The sequence below is a fragment of the Rhinolophus sinicus genome, chromosome 8 (genome assembly GCF_057876585.1).
Source record: "Rhinolophus sinicus isolate RSI-liver-muscle chromosome 8, RSI-T2T, whole genome shotgun sequence".
NCBI lineage: Eukaryota > Metazoa > Chordata > Mammalia > Chiroptera > Rhinolophidae > Rhinolophus > Rhinolophus sinicus.
In genome coordinates this window covers 12,247,126-12,267,706 of record NC_142508.1, presented here as the reverse complement: position 1 = coordinate 12,267,706, position 20,581 = coordinate 12,247,126, and the positions used below count along the sequence as shown (strand labels likewise).

The 20,581-nt window shown below is 47.8% G+C and overlaps 2 protein-coding genes and 1 long non-coding RNA gene across 10 annotated transcripts in view; 1 reads left to right on the top strand and 2 right to left on the bottom strand.

The window, feature by feature from the left end:
• Window positions 1-2,559, bottom strand: part of SLC13A4 (solute carrier family 13 member 4) — a 37,292-nt gene extending 34,733 nt beyond the window's left edge. For both annotated transcript variants that reach the window (XM_019750649.3, XM_019750657.3), the window contains exon 1: window positions 1,711-2,559. In XM_019750649.3, the coding sequence (XP_019606208.3) occupies window positions 1,711-1,809 (99 nt within the window). In that variant the 5' untranslated portion in view covers window positions 1,810-2,559. The remainder of the gene's footprint in view (window positions 1-1,710) is intronic.
• Window positions 2,560-5,033: 2,474 nt separating this feature from the next.
• LOC109457634 (uncharacterized) lies at window positions 5,034-18,059 on the top strand. Of its 7 annotated transcripts, none has more exons than XR_016021923.1 (5): window positions 5,034-5,164; window positions 9,154-9,256; window positions 11,271-11,440; window positions 12,248-12,309; window positions 13,032-15,947. It is a non-coding gene; the product is annotated as an uncharacterized LOC109457634 (long non-coding RNA). The 7 variants fall into 7 exon arrangements; XR_016021925.1 differs by adding an exon at window positions 15,987-18,059 and having other exon boundaries at window positions 5,072-5,196; window positions 9,154-11,440; window positions 13,032-15,563; XR_016021924.1 differs by having other exon boundaries at window positions 5,072-5,196; window positions 9,154-9,244.
• Window positions 6,469-19,491, bottom strand: FAM180A (family with sequence similarity 180 member A). Its single transcript, XM_019750668.3, has 3 exons — window positions 19,127-19,491; window positions 9,127-9,227; window positions 6,469-7,603 (listed from the first exon to the last, which is right to left on the bottom strand). The coding sequence occupies exons 1-3, from the start codon at window positions 19,200-19,202 to the stop codon at window positions 7,259-7,261; spliced, it is 522 nt and encodes a 173-aa protein (XP_019606227.1). The 5' UTR covers window positions 19,203-19,491; the 3' UTR covers window positions 6,469-7,258.
• Window positions 19,492-20,581: the final 1,090 nt, after the last annotated feature.

The following is a 20,581-nucleotide window of genomic DNA, read 5'->3' as shown; positions in this document are numbered from 1 at the left end:
GGAACTCAGCCTGAAAGAAGGGGCTAGGTCAAGATAGGGCATTACTTTTTGGTCTTTGTAGGTCCAGCTTTAAAAATCTCTTCAAAAATGATTGACAGAAGCAAACAAGAGTATAGGCACCCTGTCCTTCCGTCCCTCTCCTCTTTTCCCCCCACCACATCCCTTTCCCCTCAAATGTATAGATTATTTTGCCAATTTCACTAATTGTTTTTTCCTTTTTGTGGCTACTTCTCACTAGCCATTGGTAACTAAGAAGCTCAAAGACAGGGTCCCCAAATGAAATGTGGGGAACACTGCATTCTAGAGTCAGGGTCCCCAAGGATGGGGCTAATTTAGGAGGTCACAGGGAGTGCCTGATACTGCCATGGAGAAGAGGGCAGTGAGTCTTCCGTTAGCATTCCCTGAAATCCATCTAGTGTTGAGAAGAAAAAAAAAAAAAAAACACACATGAAAAAAAATCAGCTCATTTGGATAAAGCAGAAAATTGAGTAGTGTACAGGCCAAGAAATCTGTCAGCAGTAATCACTGTCTGCTAATCCCAGCACGGTTTTAATCAGTCTCCTTGGCGCTCTGGGGGTGTTTATTTTACTAAAGATCGAAGCCAGTTTGTTTTTAAGAAGCAGCATCCTAATCCCCTCTATGTAACGTTACAATTTAATCTTGGTTACCAAGTTACTCAGGGCCATGGGTGGAAGGCACTCTTCCCCGCCCACCAACGCCATCAACCTCCCGTAGTTTATTTTTCCTCAAGTCTCAAGGGTAGTGGGGCGGGGGGAGGTTAAAGCCGCTGAGGGGAGGAGAAGGAAAAGGCGGAGGAGGAGGAGGAGGAGGAGGAGCAGCAGGAGGAGGAGAGGGAGGAGGGGAGAGAGCGAGAGGAGAGAGCAAGGAGGGAAGGGAGGCAAGTGATGGTGTGAGAAGCAAGATGAGTATAGAGCAAAAGTTGGGGCTTCTCTGCTCACACAAACTGGTCAAAAATTAGGTCATGGTCTAGAGTTAAGGGCTCTTGCTTCTTTTTCTATCATGTCATTTGCTGTCTCTCCTTCAAGAACACAGAGGATACAAATAAAGGGCGTTATGCTGGGGACCGGGGCAAGCCGAGATGCTGAACTCTGTTTTCAGTTCAAAGTTCAGAGGGAACTTTGGAGATGAACGTTCAAAGCCTGGTTATCAGAGCCCGTGGCTCTCCCACTGAGGTGCAGGAGAGGCCCCTCCGGGCCACACCCCACTTCACCCCACCCCAGTCCTGCGTCCCCAGTCTCCTCCCTTCCCCATCTTCTCCTCATTGTCATCAAAGGGAGGCCTTCCTGCATCTCCACTTGCTCTCACAGACAGATGGTCACATGTTGAGCCCTGACAACTACGGGAGGCTGGGTGTCCTTCTTCTTATGGGCCCATGGGCCCATCCCTGCTGCTAGGGAAGGCTGGCCACTGATTTGTGGAACACACATCAGGCAGCTCAGCGGCCTCTCCTCTAACCTCACTCCTGGATGGGGGGCATTGGATGGGACACCGGGAATGAGATAGAGGGATGAAAAGGGCAGTTTTTAGGAAGAAAGTACTTTAGCATCCTCCAGGAAAACACTTCCATTTCTTCAAATGCACAGAAAAGCACAGAGGAACTGCACAAGCAGCCCTTTCCCTCCAGCCACCACCCCTCCTTGACCTCCCACCTGACCCACCGGCCCCAGGAGGGGACAGGCCAGTACTCACGCTGCTGGAGTGGAGCATGGGCAGAGGCAGCAGCAGGAGCGGCACCGAGATGACCAGCAGCAGTTTCCTTGCTCGGAGGAGGCCCTTCAGCAAGCCCATCCTGGACCTCTGTGCGCTCTCGACCCCCTCGGAGCCCGCTTGGTCGGCCCAATAAATGCCTTAGCTCCTCACGATGCTCGCACTGGGTCCAGAAAGACTTCTTACGCCTCCCTCGGCTGCCAAGAGTCCTGTTTCGTCTTGGGGCAGAACAGGAGGGCAGTTACAGCCCCTGCTTGCACAAAACGCCGGGCTCCTTGTCTCCTGTTTTAGGTGGGATTGGTGAGCATGGTTTTATGCCCAGCAGAAAGGAACCGGCAAAGGATGGTAAACCGGGGCATAGTGGGTTCCCTCTTTGCTGGATTAGTAATAGAGTAATTTCATTCTAGGGCTTACCAAAAGCCCCCTTAATCAATCAGAATTACACCTCTGCTGCAGGTGTTTGGCCTTGAAGAAGTCATTAAAAGGCTTTACAAAATTAAAAATACCGAGAGTACATTTTGCCCTCCATCATTTTTTCTTTCTCTGATGGCCTGTTTTGGGTAGTAGTACCAGTTTCACTTCCTACCTGTACTCACTGTAACCCCCTTCGCTTAAAAAAAAAATCTAGTACCCCCCCCCCTTCCTTAAATCAAGCCCCCCTGAGTTATGCAGGCTTCAGATAGGCCTGGGCTTCTCTCCCAGGACGTGGCACCTTAACTTAGTTCAAATTTCTTTCCTTCAAATTGATTTCCCACTTATAATTTGCCTTGAGCCTGGGCCTCCGGAGCAGAAAAAAAAAAGTCCCCAAGACATTCCTACTTGTCACGGGACAAAATCTAGCTGGAGGCCCACCTTAACTTTCATTCACCTATGGGAAGCCAGACACAGGCAGTAGCCCCGCCCATCCCTCACAGCCAATCAGCACGTTGGAAAGAATGAGTCAGTATCTCTTCCAAAGGCACTTCTTGATTGGTCCCAGCAGGGGCCTGCTGATTCTGCAGAACTTAGGCAACTTGCAAAGCTTATTTTTGTTTTTCAAACATTCTAGGGGCTGGAGTGATGACCATCATTGTAAACATAATCCACTTCCCCAAGCACAGTTTTATCGTTGCAGATTGTAGGACACAGAGCTTTCTCTGGGAGGGCCCTAGCCCTTGGGAAGATGATGGGTCTGGTGGCAGGGAGAAAACAAAATGTTAATTCTGGAGAAATTTGCCCCAGAGTGTACAGTATTAAACCTTTCCAACTTTCCTGGTGGCAAAGAGCATTTGATAAAGCGTCTGAGTCAGCAGAAGGTGTCAGCTTGTAAGAAAGACCACAGACCTTTGTAGGGAGAATTGGAAGGACAGCTGTGCCTCCCTGGAAAAGTCTAGATGCCAGTATCATTTCAGAGGTCTTTGGAGCCCAGGCGTCCGTGGTCTTTCTGGCTGGAGTAGGTGCTCAAATGCTTCTCTCAGAGGCTTTTTACCAAAAAAGAGGCAGAAGGCTTCCTTTGGCTGGGCTGCAAGCAGGAGGTGGGAAGGCAAGGAAGAAACTGACAAGTTCAGGGACAGGCCCTTGCCAGCAGCTGGACTTGACTTTCTGCGGCTTATAGATAGGGAGACGCTGTTAGCCTTTCTCAGAAAGGCCATGTGGATTTGGGGTAAGGAAGAAAAGAAAGAAAGACAACCCCAAATGTTCCATAAGTGGTGGTCTTCAGCAACATTGCCTTGATCTGAGAGAGGCTGAGGAGAGTCAAGGGTTATGAAACCCAGGGTCTCTTGAATTTACGGAATGCAAGGAATGGCGTTCCAAGGTCTACAGCTATACCAGTTGGAAATGATCCCCAGGGTAAATGTAAAGTAATTGGAGAAGGGACTCTGGAAAACCAGTTCTTCTTGACTTCTAAGGCAGGTGCAGCCGTGGGCATCCTAGGTCCCCTTAGAAATTATCATGCCATCATAGGATGGGCTATGATGACTTATCTCTTTAAATGCATGTTAAAAACTGGCTACTGTATTTACTACATTCAGGCCTTATTTTTGTGATGATTTTGAAACTCAGCATGAATAATACTGCACGTACAACGTTTTGGTGGCAAATATTAAAAGACTGGATAAATAATAAATAACTGTGGAAATCAACGTTATGTTAAATCCATGAACCACTTCAAAATTCCTTGGTGAGAAAATCTGAGATAACAAAGATTCCACTGAGCCTAGTAACTCCATCATGTCATATTTATTACACCATTAGTGAATATTTGTTAAATAAAATTAGGGAAGGTGAATGACACATTAAGACCAGTAGTTCTTCTTTAGTATTCTATCCATTTTTTTCAGATGAGGAAAACATTTTCCAGAATACAAGGCTTAAGAAATGTAAGACAAATACCACTTATATGAGGTATCTAAAGTAGTCAAACTCTTAGAAACAGAAAGTGGATGGCAGTTGCCAGGGGCTGGGGGAGAGGAAAAAAAGGAGTTGTTCCATAGCTACGATTTTTGCAAGATGAAAAGAGATCTGAACACAGAATGATGTGCGTATGGTCAACAGTATTGTACTGTCCACTTAAAAATAGTTCAGAGGGTAAATTCATGTTGTGCTTTTTTACCACACACACAAAAAGTAAGACATTAAAATGGGCTAGGAGAGTAAGGGGTACCATAGAAAGTCATTTAACAAGCATTTGATTTTAGACCAGTTTACCCGTGGGAATACTTTCTGATTGATTTACCAGTATGTGCTACTCTTAGCTGGATTCAAGGTGAGATGACAGAGCAATGAAAGTTTCAGCACAGAGATGTTTTTCAATGTCTCTTGAGTGACATCAGAGGTAGCTGTGAGGATGCCAACTCTAGAGGAAACTTCCAGAATTTATAGATCCTCATATTTCCCAGCAGTATAGAAATGGCAGAAATGGTTCCATTAGTCACAGGCAAGTTTCCACTACAAATGTCACACCCCAAATTTATTCTGTTTATGAGTAAATATGATAAAATGTGACTTGGTTGTGATTGCGGTATGTACAGTGTGGTGGTATTAATGAGGCAAAATGGAAGATTCTGTTTCTGTCCAGTCTTTTTACTTTCCTGTTCATTGGGCAAAGAGTCAGGCTTTTGGGTGTCAGTCATGAGCATAATATTTGATTTTGCATGTAAATGAAGCCATTGTTATAAAACTTTTTGTGGGTAAACAATTTATACTCAGACTAAAATAGTGTTTTAAGTATCTAGTTACTGAAAATAAAATTTTTATTTGTCTTTAAAAGAGGTCATGCCTTTCTTGTTTTTGTTTTTTTCAGTCATATATTGCCACATACATGCGCCCTGATTTATGAGCACAAAAGTACAGTGCCTTTAATTTTTTGTTGCAGGGTGAATGAATGACCATTGCTGTCACTGGTCTGGGAGCCACCCTTCCACCACGGATGTCCTGCTCCTGGGAGCAGCCATGTGTAAGATGACCTGGGAAGCAGGAATTACCAGGGTGGGTCTTCCCAGCTGGTGACTGAAGGGAAGCTCTGAGATTCTTTCTGATGGGGTGGAATCACAGGGTGTGATGCAAGACTCTGATGGCCAGGGTATTTATTGTAGAGTGGTGGGGACTGAGGCCTCTGCTGACCCCCCTCCCCAACCCACATCAAGGGAAAGTACAGAGAGTGAAGCTAGATTGTGAGGCTGATCTGCCTTCTGGGCAATCCCCACCCTGCCTGTACACCGACCTTTGTTTTAGTCAGACAGTGATACCCAAAGGAGACCGAAAGCCAGTGTGCGTCAGAGAATGAATGCGGGCTGGCAGAGATAGAGCGAGCAAATGTCAAATGGATGCAAAGATAATTTGAATCAGACCCAAAGATAGAGCAGCAGAAACCCCAACGACGAGCAAAGTGACCACATCGACGAGAACAGACAGACAAAAATTGAAAGACAAAAATTGAACAAAAAAACATATGTCAGTCTGCATTTGAGGGAGGTAAAGGAACAGTATAATCAGGGAATAAGAATGAAAAAGAGTGAGTTATTCAACTTCTGAGCCTGAGAACATTAGAATGCAAAGCTCAATTTTTCTCTTCCTGCTAGGCAAAGCTCAGTTGTACAAAGATTTTACAGAAATCCAGACCCGCTTTTGTCATCATCGAATGACAACTGTTAAATACTCATTTCAGAATCAAATTTAGCCCCAATGCATCCTCACCCATTCATTGCTACCCTGGCTTCAGGACCCAGCTGCAAACCTAGGAGAAGCCAGAGAGACCTCTGACTGGTGAGAGGGATCTTTATTAGAACTCAGGTGCTTCACCTATTAACTGTTATTTAACATAGAATTATAACAAGCCCAGCTATCTTGTTTTCTTAGGCGATGGCCGCTAAGAAAGAACAAAATATAAAGGGCAAGTGATATTGGTCACAAAGGAAATGCACCTCTTATAGCCCGACTGTGAGGAAGGCAGCAGAAAAACTCACACCAGATACACAATTAGCAAAGCTATGGACTCTCCAGTGTTGGTACAAATAGGCCAGCAGCCCCCTTAGGTCCAGGTGTCCTCCCTGTAATACCTTACAGTTAGGGAAATGGTTGTGGAAATTTCAGAAGTCCAGGCATCTTAGAGATTATGCTTTCCACCTCCTTCATTAGAATGTTTCAAAGACGCAAAATAAAAGCTTCCGGCATTTCGTATGTATAATTTCAAAATATATCAAATCAATGCTGCTAAAATGAAAACTTGGCATTTGAAAGGGTCAAAAAATCTGTCACCTGAAAATCATTTAGGATTTTATTTGGAGCACTTCATTCTCTGCTGCGGCTGCATAATTTTAGTGTTAGGATAGAAAGGCATGGCTGTTGGTACCACCTCTTCATTAAGGTGACCCTCTCTGCATTACTTGCTTTCTCTGCTCAAAAGACAGGCATGACTTTTGTAGCATTTCTGTGCCCCCTGCCCCCCTTCACGTTTCTTCTCTGTTTTAGACCGGCCTTCAGATAAGAAGAGTCAAGACATATAGGTCATCAAATTACTGATTTTCTAACTGATTCTTCTCAGCGACGTTTGGAAACGTTGAGAAGTATATCCTTGGCTAACACTGTGTTTATTTGGCTGTAGCTCTAGCTTTTTTCTTACTACAGAACCTTCAGAAAGATGTTCATTCAACCCCGCACCCTGATTGCTTAGAACCCAAGAAATCTGTCCCCCATCTTCCCACCATGCTCAAACCTCTATGATGTCTCCTCCAGTTCTGTCCTCACTCTTGGGTATCTGTGGCAGTCACTCAGTGTTGAAGCGTATCTTAGACTCTGCATGTCACCAGGCAACCCGTTCGGCCTCTGGAGTCATCTTGAATGACCACTCCAGCCCTTTCTTCCAGCCCTACATCACATTATGTATGACATGAGTCAGGTGTGCTTGTCAGGAAGCTACAAGGGGCAAAGAGCATCGGGCTTAATTATCTCTGCTACTCTGAGTGGGTGGCACATGTTTTGCTGCTGGTCTCTGAAAATGAAGAATTTCTGGATTAGTGTGTGTGCTGGGCCCTGCTGGTGCGGGCGTCTCTCAGGGAGACACTCTGGAGCCTGAGGACCGCGTCAAGTCACGCCTCAGGGCCTGGAAGAGGCTACGGAGGGACTGGGCCCAGATGTCCTTCTGATGCCCTTGGGACAGGGCTGTACGGTAGGCTGCGTAGGCCAGGGTCAGCGCTGTCCTTTCAAAGTCCTCTTTCTTGAGGACGCCAGGATGGCTGGAGAGGGTGGCGCTCAGCCTGCGGATGTCAGGGACGCGCTTGGGGATGATGGCATTGCAGACGGCGCGGAAGTCCGAAGCCTTCCGCAAGGAGGCGAGCTCCTCGTCCTTGATGGAGATCTCTAGGTCCGGGCTGATCTCAAGTTCAGCTAGCAGGAACTGGTGAGAAACGCGAGAGGGAGGGAGACATGAAGCATTTGGGCATTGTTGAGGACACCACTGTTTTTATTGTCAACGCGCATCCATTTAGGGAGGAGGCTGCAGAAAGAACGTTGGAATCCAAGAGACCTGGGTTCCAGTTCCCAGTTCCCCACTAACGGTGTCACCCTGGATGGGTTAGTTACTTCTCCGAGCCTTCTTTTCCTCCTCTGTGAAATGACTAGTAACAGAAATACAGCACTGGGATATTGTGAGAAGTAAATAAGACAAATATGGACATCATTTGACACTGTGCCTGGTACAAAGCCACTATTTAATTACTACTTATTGTTCCTAGTGTGTTGGGTCAACCCCTCCGTCCCTTTCTCCCTCCCACCCACCAACGATCGAAAGCATGAACTGACTATTTTGGATAACTTTAAGTCAGAAGCTGGGGATTGAAGGATGCCGAGAATTGTACTAGTAATTAAGTGGGATACAGAGATTTGTCCTCATTTTTCACTGGTTCTTTAAGAGAAGGGGTGGGCCTGCCACTTGCACTCTCTGCTCAGGGCCAGGAACCTAATAAATATCTCTTGGACTCAGGGTTCTCACTCTTCTCTCTGTCTCCAACTTCTCCCAACTGTAATCCATCTCCAGGCTACTGTCTGCTATTTTTTCTAAAACGGATCTGTTCATATGACTTGCATGTTCGAGATTTGGCAAAAACTGTGCATTTTCCAGTGTGTTCCCAGAAGCAGGATTTGAAATCTGCCCCCTGGTTCAACTGCTTGGCTGCAGCAGGCTGTCTCTTTCTTAGCCAGACAGTCTTAGAACATGGAGGATGTCAGAGGCCATGTCAAGCAGGAGGGGAATTTTCGAGATCATTGTAGTCCCTCATGTCCTAGTTGAGAAGATTCAGGCCCAGAGAGACGGGTGGCTTATGCAAGGTCATGTAGCTGATGGGTGGCCGAACCGGAACTAACGCTCAGATCTTAAACCTGGGATTTCACCACTGAAACAAACCAAGCTGGCCTTGGGAAATTTACCTGTGGTTTGGAGGAGAAGTGGGGTCTGAGTGTCAGAGATGCGAGAGGCAGAGGAAGAGAGCCTTTGGGGCAGTCAGAAACTGGACTGTCACAGTATGTGGTTATTGGAGACACGGCTCCACCCAGCAGCCGTTCAGGCTTGGCCTTGCCTGAACGCTACTGACTCATTTTGTCTCAAAGCCTTTGCTTGAGATTACTGCCCACTCTGCTGCTTGGGTGCTGGGAGTGGCACCTGGGGACCAAACCTAAGTCTCTAATTTTGCCTCCGCTTAACTCCTAATGCCGTCATTATGACATGTGGGAAATGAGAGGAGAGATGAGGGATACTCTACTTTGGGATGGGCAGGATTCAATGACCTCCACACACTAGTCTCGGCCAGTCCCCATGGCAGCAGAGGCCACTCATTTTCAGGGGCTTAGGTTACTTCTTCAAAAAACAGAAAAGTTACAGTGCCTTAGGGGTGATGTAAATTGACCACTCTCACCTCTGCCTACCTCATAGAGCAGTTCTACTTCCTCCAGGGAGCTCTGCAGGACGGGATTCAAGGGCATTGATGAGGACCTCTTCGGCCGATGGGCAGCAGGGAAGAGGACGGCTGCAAGAAACAACACAGTGAGCTCGAGGGTCTGTGCGCAATCTAACCTTCTCCCTCTGGTAGCGTTGGGTTAGCCAGCCAGTCTTGAAAGAGAGTGAACTCAAAGTGGTGGTAGACATAAAGCCGGAGAAGTGACAGACAGCTCTGGTGTGCCCCAGAGAGCTCCCAGGCATGTCAGATGGGACTGTTTCAGACCAGTGATTTCAAACCTGGCTGCACATAAGAATCATCCCAGAAAGTTTTTTTCTTTTTTGGTGGTGGGGAAATGTACGCAACAAGCGAGTTAGTTCCCTGGTAATATGGTTCCCTACTAGTACTGCCCATTTCAGCACTTTATCAGTATAAAATCCTGGCTTATATTTATTGACAACCCTTTTAATCAGAGGATCAGACTTCTGGCTATGCCCCAGCCCTTCGGAATGTAGCTGCTGAGAATCGGGTCGCAGGCGGCAAAGTAAAGGACCACTGACGTGTGGTTCTAGGGTGTGTGTGGAGCCAAGCTCAGGGCTTCCCCCAAGGGCTGGCTGACTTAGAAATGCATTTGGGACAAAGTCAATGACTTGTTAATGCTGTTCCTCCCTGGTGCATTGAGAAATGGTCTCTGGAGGAAGACGGATGGGCTGCTTCTGGTAAAGGAGGTAGCAAGAATTAGGACCTGACTGAGGGCAAGTAAAGGAGAAGACACTATAGGATAGGATGGAGGAATAATCACACATGGCAGTTCTCCAGGCTCGTATCAGGCTGGGAGCAGACAGTGCCGCCCACCCACGCAGCCCCTCCGTGAACCAGGGCACTGCACAGAAATGGCTGGCGAGCCTGCTCCTCGCTGATAGAAAAAGGCACGGCTTCTTAAAGACACTGGATTGTGATCTCCCAGAACACTGGGCAACTAACTGAAAATCCAGGAGATTTCGAGGTAAGGAGTGCCCCCTGGAGTTGTGCTGTGCAAAATTTGCATAACCATACACCACAGCTCTGCTTCTTGGTCATGGTGCCCTGGGGCCGTCAAGAAAGGCTCCAGCTATGTCCAGTGTGAAAGAAGGCAGGGAACTGCAGAAGCATTTTAGAAGGCTTTCTATCCAACCTGATAAAAATGAAACATCTTCAACATAAAGACATTTGCTGAAAAGCTCACTGGTCGGGATCTCCCACTTCCTGGAAGGAGCTGGTTGGGCAGAGTGTTGCTATAATGTTGCTTTCTCTGTACTCATTTATTATCTGTACCACAAGTTCCTCAGGGGCTAGGATAAATATGGTTTAGGTTTCTGCACCCCCAGCAGAGCCTGGCAGGCTTCCGGGTGTTGGCTGACCAACTCCACGTGCTGAAGGAGACCTTGGCGGGCTAGCAGAGTGAGCAGCTCTGCTTCCCCACAAGGTGCCTATGAATCCAGAGCAGTATTTCCTAGCCCAGCATTTTAGCAGAATTTGTTCTCTTTACTGGAAAAATGCCAATTTCCCCCAGAATCGTAGATTTTAGGGCTCGAGAAGGCCTTTGCCTCTGTTCACTGATTGCCTCTGCCTTTAGATTCAGGTGGAGCTCAGGAGTGAAGTGTCTCTTGCTCTGTGGGTTTGCAACCTCCACTGCACATGAGAATCACCCAAGGGGCTTTCAATAACGCTGAGGTCTGGGTTCCATCTCCAGAGGTTCTGATTTAATTGAACTAGGGTGCGACTGGGACAGTCAGATTTTTAAAAGCTTTCTAGGTGCTTCTAATGGCAGCCAACGTTGAGAATCAGAGGGCGCTTGACCTGAGGCTGTTTGACAAGGTGCTGGCTTGGCTGCGTGGCCACTTGCAGGTTAGCCCAGGGGCTCTCCACCTTGACTGTACATGAGAAATCACTTGGGAGATTTAAAAAACCCAAGTGCCCAAGGCCACCTCCCAGGCCAGTTCATGGGCATCTCTGGGGTGGATGGATGTAGGCATGTAGAGCTCCCAGGTGATTGTAAGGGGCAGGCAAGTTTGATAACCATTGGGCTATCCAGCTCCACAGCCAAGCAGATGGTGCCACAATGCAAAGCTCACTCCCATCTCGGCCTTCCAGGGTCATCTGAAGAGACCAAGGCAAACGAGGAGAGACACACAGAGGACTCTGCTTTGTCCTTGGTGGAAGATGACGTCAAGACCAGAACTGGTCCTAGACCAAGATGTGACCTGTTTCTTTCTCCTACCATGAAAGGTGGATGAACCCCCTTCTCAGGATGCAATCTGAGAGTAAGTTTCCTTCTTTACTTCTTCTTCCAGCATTTCTCTCTTATTGTGAAATTAAAGGTTTTGCTCCCTGAAAAGAAGTGAGCACTCCCGCAAGTGAAGGGGCTCAGAGGGGACAAATATCCTGGGCACGAACCCTTTCTGCTGCCTTCACCTCAGACGTCAGGTGGCTGCCTCCCGGGAGGGAAATTTCTCAGTTAGACCTGCACTTTCTTCACTCACCTGTCCCCTGTGAACAGCAACACTCCTGTAACATGCTCACCCAGGTGGACCCCTAGTCTCACAGAGTTAGGAGGGAAATGCTTCCTGAATCAAAGCTGAGTTTAATAATAGAAACATTATTGTTTCCAATAGCCCTTGTTCTCATAGCTTTTTAAAACTATGACAGTTTGGGGAAGATTGTTAGCAATAGCTTCAGCCTCTAGGCGAGGGGACCGATGATTGCTTCCGAAAGTATGTGTGAGGAGAACAGGAATCAGAAAGATGAACCCCTCCCTTGTCCCACCTCGACCCCCACTGCCCCTATCTTCTGCAGGTACCCCTCACATTACTGTAGCTACTTGACAGCGGATCAGGCAGGGGCCTTTATGCGCCCTTGGGCTGTTCAAGTGCAGCCAGCTCTGGGCCGGACATCTCAGCGGCTGCCCAGGTCTGACTCCCTAGGAAAGGGCTGAGGCCTGGAGAGCATAAACTCATCTCTGCGGGAGATGCTGCAGATGGTGGGTGAGAGTAAGTTATGTCTGCTCCATGTCAGAACATTTGGGTAAAAAGTTAACCGTGCAGTCACTTCACATGTTTTTGTCCATAAAGGAGAAGTCTGGGCCCTGCCAGAAATGCAGATAGCTGAAACAAGAGTTGACCAGCAACAAGAGGTATGTGTGTAAAGCTTTAAACTAGACTTGCTCTCTCTTGATGAGAGAAATAGCCCTGTTCCCCCAGGAAACCTTTCCCCATGACCCCACCGGACGCTGTTTTTCCTTCCCTATCTCCTTATGCTTTCTGTATCCACTCCACATTTCACATCTTGCCGGTGATGGCCAGCTGCTGGAGGAAGCAAATGGGCTTCATGCTTCCTCTGCTTTACCTCGAGGTCTGCATAAAGCTGGGCTCTGAGTGCAGGTTCAATATATATAGTTTGGAATGTTTTCAAAAATAAACCAGGTATTAAAAAAAGCAACAACAAGACAAAACATCCCTGGGGACTCTTGCATTTGTGCTCTGCTGGTCTATCTTCCTTTCCCTTCCATCTCATCTCCCTAATTTATGGAGGTCATTTTACGTTTGGCTTCCTTCTCACTGTTAGTGACTGGTACACTGCTTTGGGCAGTGTCGTCTTTGCATGTCTCGTAGGAGGGAGACCTGAATGCTCCCGGCTGGTGGGCCATTAGCAAAGGCAGCTTCTCTGAGGGAGGAGGGAGAGGGGAGTGGGTTGGGGAGACCAGAGACCCCGTGCCCTCCTAGGTGCCACCTGGGCACTGAGCCTCAGGCAAGAAGCTACCGGGCAGTTTTGTCCAAAATCATGGACGGTGTCATTTTTTGCTGTACAACTGGGCCGATTTGTTTTTTTCTTCTCCACTCAACGCTACACACCCAGCCCACTCTCCAGCTGTTTCTTCAAGATGTGAATGCGCCCACGAGGACCACTCAACATGACCAGGGAACACCAGAGACTCCCTGTCTCCCTGCGTGAAGGCCTGCTGGCCTCGCAGCAGGGGAATTGGGGGTCTCTCCCCTCCTCCACTTCCTAGACCGATGAGCCTTTTGGAGAACTGGAGGATTTATGATTCATTGGACTGACCAGCATAGAACAAAATGATTCACTTGCTAAAGGTCATGCCACATGCACTGAGTCAGTCCAGACATTGGATCCAGAGACACAGGAATCATGTGTTACAGCATGTTCCCATGTTTTCTGTCGAGAGACATATCTGGACCTCAGACCACAGCTGTTTAAATGTGGAGCTCAGACATGACAACAGCTCATGAGCCCAGTGCATGCCTGTCATCGTGCTTTGTGCTTTCCGTATGCACCTTGTCAGGTAAATATTCACATCCCGACGCAGAGATGAAGAGACTTGGAGGTGAAGGAACTTGCCCTCTGCCACCCAAGTTGCTTGTTATAGGATTGAAATTAAAATCTGGATCTCCTAGGCTCCAGAACCCAGTCTCACCATAGGGGATAGGGTGAGTAGTGCTATCCTTTTGTGGGCACATCTGCCCACACTGGGTGTTCCTCAGTTTTGAATAACTACAGGAAGGGTGATGGTGTGAGCTGTGAATGCATATGGTACAGAACATACTCTTAAATGAATCACGCGTAGTTTTTTAAAAAATTCTCTACCTTTCACTTATAATGTGACATGCAAGTTCAAATGACTACAAGTCTATGGTCACTGTCTCGTACATATCCTCACCTCCTTTGGTCCCTCTTTGTTCCTTTGCAATCACTTGGCAAAACCACTATCCATCTCCTTACCTGTTCCACACCTGCACTGGTGCACCTGAACGTGGCTGGAGGAACATACAACTGTCATGTTAAGTGGTCACCCAATTCCGATTGTTATTCTCACACGGGCCCTTACATGCTGCCCAAACATTACCCCTATTTCCTGATGCCTCCTACTCGGTTTCACACTTTCTCCTTCCTCCTTTAACCAGTTTCCTGCCTCTTGCCCAAATGCACCGACTTCTATTACTGTGTCCTTCGTCCTGTCTCGAGCTGCCTTTCCCACGTGTGCGTGGCCTCCAGTAAAAATAATGCTCACCTCTCCCCCTTTCTCTCCTGCAGCCTTCATTTTTACTTTTCTACTGGATCTCTCCTGTCAGCGTGAAAACGTGTTACTTCTTCTGTTTTAAAAACAATCCCTCCTGGCTGGCTGCTCTTCCTTCTCTCCTCACTCTTCAGATTGCAGAGTCCGGCTCTCATCCTGGGCTCTCTCTATTCAGCTGCCCTCACTTCCCTACTGACTTTCAACTTTATATTTTCAGGTCAGACTTTTATATATCTAATCGCCTTACTGGAATCTCCTTTCAGATGGGTAGCAGTTATCTCTCCTGATCCCCAACCCAACCCCCAACACACATGCAGCTACGCACACATTTCCTGCTTTGTCTGCCCTCTTCCCATCTCTCTCAGTGGCTCAGGCCAAAGACCTCGGAGTCACGCTTGACTTTTTCTCTCACATCCCACTCATCAGCACGTCTTGTTGGCACTACCTTCAAAATCGATCTGGAACCTGGCTCCTTCTTGTCTCATCCCTGCTAGTCCCCTGGCCCAAGCCCTCGTCACCTGTCCTACTGGGGTCTCTGCTCCCATCCCTGGCTTTCATCCTCCTTCTGTTCTTAACACAGCACCTAAAGCGATTCTGTGCGAACATAGGTCAGGTGATGTCCCTCCTCAACCCATAATCCTCGATGGCTTTCCATCTCACGCAGAGTAAAAGCCAGATTTTCAAATGGGCCCTCGGTGCTGCATGACTTGACTTCTCACTATGTCTCTGAACTCATCTGCTGCTCTCCCCTGGCTCATGGCTGCTCCAGCCACACGCCTCCTCGCTGCTCTTCGAGCACCCCAGGCGTGCTCCTGCCATAGGCCTTTGCGCTCTGTTCCTTCTGCCTGCAATACTCTCTCCCAGAAACTGCATTGCTCACTCGCACGTTTGCTTCAGGTCTTTAGTCACCTCCTCAGGGAGGCCCTCCCTGACTGCCGTATTTAAAATTATAGTCCTTGCTACCCTCTAACCGGTCCCAATATTATTGCCATCCAACAATCCAGATGTTTTATTTCTGTATGTGTTTGTTGTCCACTTCCCCTCACTAGAATGTTAGCTTTACGAGGCATGGGATGTCCCTTTTGTTTACTGCTGTATTCCCAATGCTTAGCATCCTGCCCATAGTTAAAGAGATAAACTTTAACTATGTTTATCACTAAACTCCATTCTTTTCTAACAGAGTACTTCACTAATTCCTTCTCTTTCTGACAGACTGATTCTAGAACTTATTTGAGGTTACAGGTCCCGGTGAATTATCAGAAAGCAGATGTTGTTTCCTGTCTCCATCGTGCTCTCCCTTCATCTCCAAGGAGTTCTGGCTTGGGAGAAGCTGCTTTTTCATCATCTCAGTCAAGGTTGGCCCCTGTGCCCCCCAGGTCTTCACCCCTCCAAGCTTTCTTGCCCAGACATATAGGCAGAAGTCTCCCTACACAGAGAAGCCCATTTTCACTTTGAGCCTGAGCTTCTCTTTGGCTTTTTATAATCTGGGATAAAAATCTCTTCTTCCCTCCCATCCCCCAATATGGTCGCTATGACAGAGCTGTATTAAGGTAAACCATGGTTTTCACTGAGCTGTGCACAGCATTTCTCCCAAAGAGTTTGCTGGAAAGGATCCCAACTGCAGACCATGTCAAGCCCAAATACAACCATATTTTTAATGAATCAGTTGAAGCAACTCTATGGAAACACCAGTGGGTGTGGAAAGGAAAAGCTCTCATTTATAAAAGATCTTTTGCCAGATCCTACTGATGTCATTTACTGTTTTGTTCCTGGGCCAGCCCTTCAAGAAACACTGTGATATTGTGAGCAAGCCAGGAGCTTGGCCCGGAGCGCTGGGGTCCAAAGGGAGTGCTTCTGAAACGGCTGCTATGTGTCGGCTCCCCTTAGCCAAAATGTCCCACCACCCAGGGGGAGCTCGGGGCTGCTGGGAGCACAGGAGCCCCTGGAAGGCATGAATGACAGTGGGACTCTGATACCACTCTGGGGATGGGGGCCATCGAAATCCAGCTCTCTCCTTGCTGCTGGCTGCGTGACCTGGGGTACATGAACTTCCTCCCTACCTGCAGTTTTCTTACCTGGAAGTGGTCAGAATATGTAGCACCTGCCTCATGGAGTGAGCGAGGTGGTTCCACATGGTGTCCTCCGCCATGCTACACCAGTTAGTCTGTCACACTCACTGAACACTGACTATAGGCCTTTATGGAACACTCAGGACTGAAAACACACACAACACTCAGACGGACCCCTGAAAATGACATAAATTCCACCACGTAACTGAAGGGCTATCCTCCCCTATTAAACGGCTTTAAAAAGAAATGATTTATATGTATTTAACAAAAACATAGGTATTTATATAGTAATTAATACATAGATATTTTTGAAAAGACTGGCTAATCTATTCCCCCCAGCCCGCTCAAGGGTTGCTCTGGCAGGAGCAGGGGTGGGCATGGATTTGGGCCAGCTGTGTCCTGTTCCCTGCGGGCCATGCTAACCACAGGTGAGTCATTTGGTCTTAACCAGGTTGGTGGGGCTGGAGCAGTGATCCTGGTGTGGAAAGCTACCTCCCAGGGCAGAATCCTAGACAGCGCTTCTTACAGAGAGGCTGCGAGCGGGACCGGTAGGAAAAGGGATGTCCTACAGTAGGGTGTATTCCCTTTGGGTTTATTTCTACATTTCCACACTTGGGCGGGCAGAGTGGGGGGTGGAGGGTGGGGGCTGGGGCTGGCATATGTGGTGGAGGAACGGGTAGTCACCCTCAGACTGTTTCCAAAGGGAATTCTTCGAAATTAGGCCTGGATTTAGGGTGGGGTTGGGAGTAGGTAACGATGAAGGTGAAAGGAACAGTAAGTACATTTGGAAATTTTTTTTTTTTAAATTTGGGTGTGACTCCCATTCCGTCTTAAAAATAAAAAGATGGCAATCGTGTATTCTTTGTATAATCAGAAAAAAAATGTCAAAAATGAAAAAAACTATGTGGAAGAGTTTTGATGATGGTTGGAAGGACTCCATATCATTTGTTGACCGAACACTGACGTGAAGGACTAATCTAGCGCTTAACGTTGCTGCCTCAGCCTGGTCTCTTTCAGCTGTGTTGGCTTTGGGTCTTTATTTAGATTGTAATTGTGGGCAGATCTTCCCAAGTGAGGATGGTGTGGGGGCCCGAGGAAGCTGCTCCCAGGGTGCTGCTCTGGAACCCTCTGTTGAGAGTGTCAAGCTTTTCTTTAATGAATTTTTTTTTTTCATTTTTAAGACGCTAACATGTATAGAGTACTTCATCATTTACAAAGCATTTTATTTACATTTTTGAATCTGACTCTCACAACAACACAGTGAAGGTAAGTTTTGTTCCTCTTAGTATGTTACCTGTCTGTGACTTGCTCAGACTTGCCAGAGATCACACAGCTAGCTGGATGGAGACAGAAACAAATCTCTGAGCTCCTTGCAGGGTAGCTGGTTTTTATCTGATGGTTACAAGCCTTGTTACAAAGCAGACCATCTCATTTGGCTCTCTAATGGCCTGTGCATTAGAAAGAGTGGATATGACCATCTCTTTTTTGTAGGCAAGTTAAGTACCCCCGGTGTCACACAGGGGTAAGTGGTAGACCATAACTCCAATATCGCTTTGCTCTCTGATTCCAAGTGTTACCCCCAAAGTTTGTGCACATGATGAGCAGGGAGGGGTGTGTGTGTGTATGTGTGTGTGTGTGTGTGTGTGTGTGTAATGGTCTTACCAGAAATAAAGGAAAATACTATTTGCCCCTGGGCAACAATCATTTCACAGCTCAACTAGGAGAACTAACAAGTCTCTAATCAGGCTTTAAAATGAGGGGAGAAAACCCAAGTAAGCGCAGTGGCTTTAGCCCTCTCCGCCCCCCCCCCCCCATTCAGATCTATATGCTCTGCACGCTCTGTTCCCACTTGGCTGTTCCTTCCTTTCCCGACACTCTCCTCGAGAACCAGGAGGCTCATCCTTATGCTTCCATGCCAGTCTCCTTCCTATTTTGGATCTCTAGAAACACCTACGAGCCTGACTTATTTTTCCAGTTTTTTCTGGGAGAGAGACCTCAGTTGACTTCAGGCGGCAGGCGGGAGGATTTCAGTTCAGATTGGCACGGAGTGGTCCGCGCTATTGGTCCCTCACTTCCTAACAGTGATAAACTCTGGCTGAACGTGCTGTCAGGGTCTGCCACCTGGAGCCAGTCCCAGGGCAGAGAGAAAAGATGACATTCTGGTTGTGGGGAGTTACATCCCTAGGGAAAGGACATCAGCCATGAGGGACAACACCATGCTGGGCCCCTTCCTATTGGAGGTGGACTGGCCAGCCGGTGGGAGCCGCAGGCAGGCAGGCAGGCAGGCAGACACGAAGATGCTGAAGGATTACCCTTCGTCTCCCGCCACCGGGCCAGCTGTACCAGCTGGAAAGTTGTGTCCACTGCTGATCAGGCCGCAGTGTTGAGACCCCATCCTGGGCAGTGCGGGCCCAGAGCCTCTTGTCAGGTTCCCCAGGTAACATCCTTGCATCCACAGCCCCAGCGAGTGAGCGTCAGACCTGGGCCCCTGCTCTCCACACACCCTGTCCAGCTGCAGCCACCTGGGGTTGGGGGAAACTCAAGGGAGTCTGTCCACATGGTATGAAGCAAAGAGACTTCTGGTACGTCAGAGAAGGGTGCTGTCTCTGCTCCCCATCTTGACCAAGTCCCCTCAGTGGCTTTGATTTCTTTTCAGTGTCATTTTCCCCCCCACCTTCTAGCACCTTCTAATGTGTCAAGAGGCATAAAGCGATTGGCAGAGACCAGCTAGGAGGAGAATATGGGGCTTCTAATTTCCTTCTCCCCTCTACACTCCCCCACCCCCAAATTCCTAATGGTACTTAAAGAAGAATGATGAGCATCAAACAAACAAATAAAAAGCAACTCACCCCTGCTCCACCTGTGGGACACAGTAGCCTGAGCATCGTAACACAACAGCAGAAGCAGCAACGTCTTCCAACACATCTTTTCCTCCACAAAGGTGAGAAGCACCCAGTGGGTCCTCAGGAGCTACAGGGATGCCCGTACGGTCCTCCCAGGGAGACGGTACAGTTCTTACCACCTTCCCTTTTCACAAGAACAAATGTCGACGCCCGCCTCAGAAGATGGAGGCAGAGGCTGCCTCCTGGGGGGACGGGAGTTGGGACCTCTTATTCTGACTCTCTCTGGGATTGGGGCACTGGGCTTCCACAGGAAGACTGTTTTTGAGCACATCTGGAGTGACTCACGGGGCATGTGATCGCCTTGGCAGTGGGGCGGATAAATATAATTTCTGTACTTGAGTTCCATGTGTTGGATGCACCCACTGGAATTTTTCTTTAACAAACAGACTCGTGGAACTTGTTAGAGAGCCCGACGAAGCGCTGGCTGCTCTCCCTGTCCACACACACATACCAGAGCCAGGGCGAGGGCTGCAAGAGGAACTGGGAGGCTTGCCTTGCAGACGCCGGGCTGATGGAGCCCCAAGTTGCCTGCAGGACAGCAGAATCCTTGTCATGTCTGAGCTGAGTGTCATCCCTGAAGCTAGACCTAGCAATATCATGGGTGCCTACGGCCAGTTCTAGAACCGTCCCCAGGGTCTGTAGGGATGGGGAGTTGGCAGGTTGTGAAAATCAGAATTAGAGACGTGCCATGGTGTGTAGGTATAATATATGCAGGTGATGACCCGGGGGCCCATAGGTGACCCTCGCCCCCATTCACATATGAGACCCTGCTTTCTAGACTGTGTCTAGACCTGGGATGAAACAACTTTGATTCTCCCAAGCAAAATGGTAGTGTTTGTCTGTGATAATTTTTTTTTTTTTTGGTATTTAGTTAATCAATTAATTCTTTCTTATTGTGGTATAATTGACATATAACATTGTGCAAGTTTAAGGTATAAAATGTGTTGATTCAATGCACTTATATATTGCAGTATGATCACCGCAGTGTTAGCTAACCCCTCCGTCACGTCACATAATTACCAATTCTCATTCGTGGGGAGCACATTTAAGATCCACGTTGTTTTAAAAGCGCTGCCATAGACACCTTCATCTTGTCCAATACTACTTCCTTACCTTCTCTGAAATTACAGATGTGTTGTGCTAAAGCTTGAAGGACATTTAAGGATGGTTTAACCATGTGGGGGTGTTACCCAGGGTAAATGGGCCACTAAGAGGTGACCTTAGCAAGTCCTCTGCTTCAATCAGAACTCTTTTATCTGTTATAGGCAGTTGCTTGAAAAAAAGAAACCCCCCCCCCCCAAAACTTGACTATAACATTTGAAAACGATTAATCTCACGAGTATCAGTAATAGCTGGTGGATGTTAATTTGTTCCAAGCACTGTGCTCAGTGCTTTATTTGT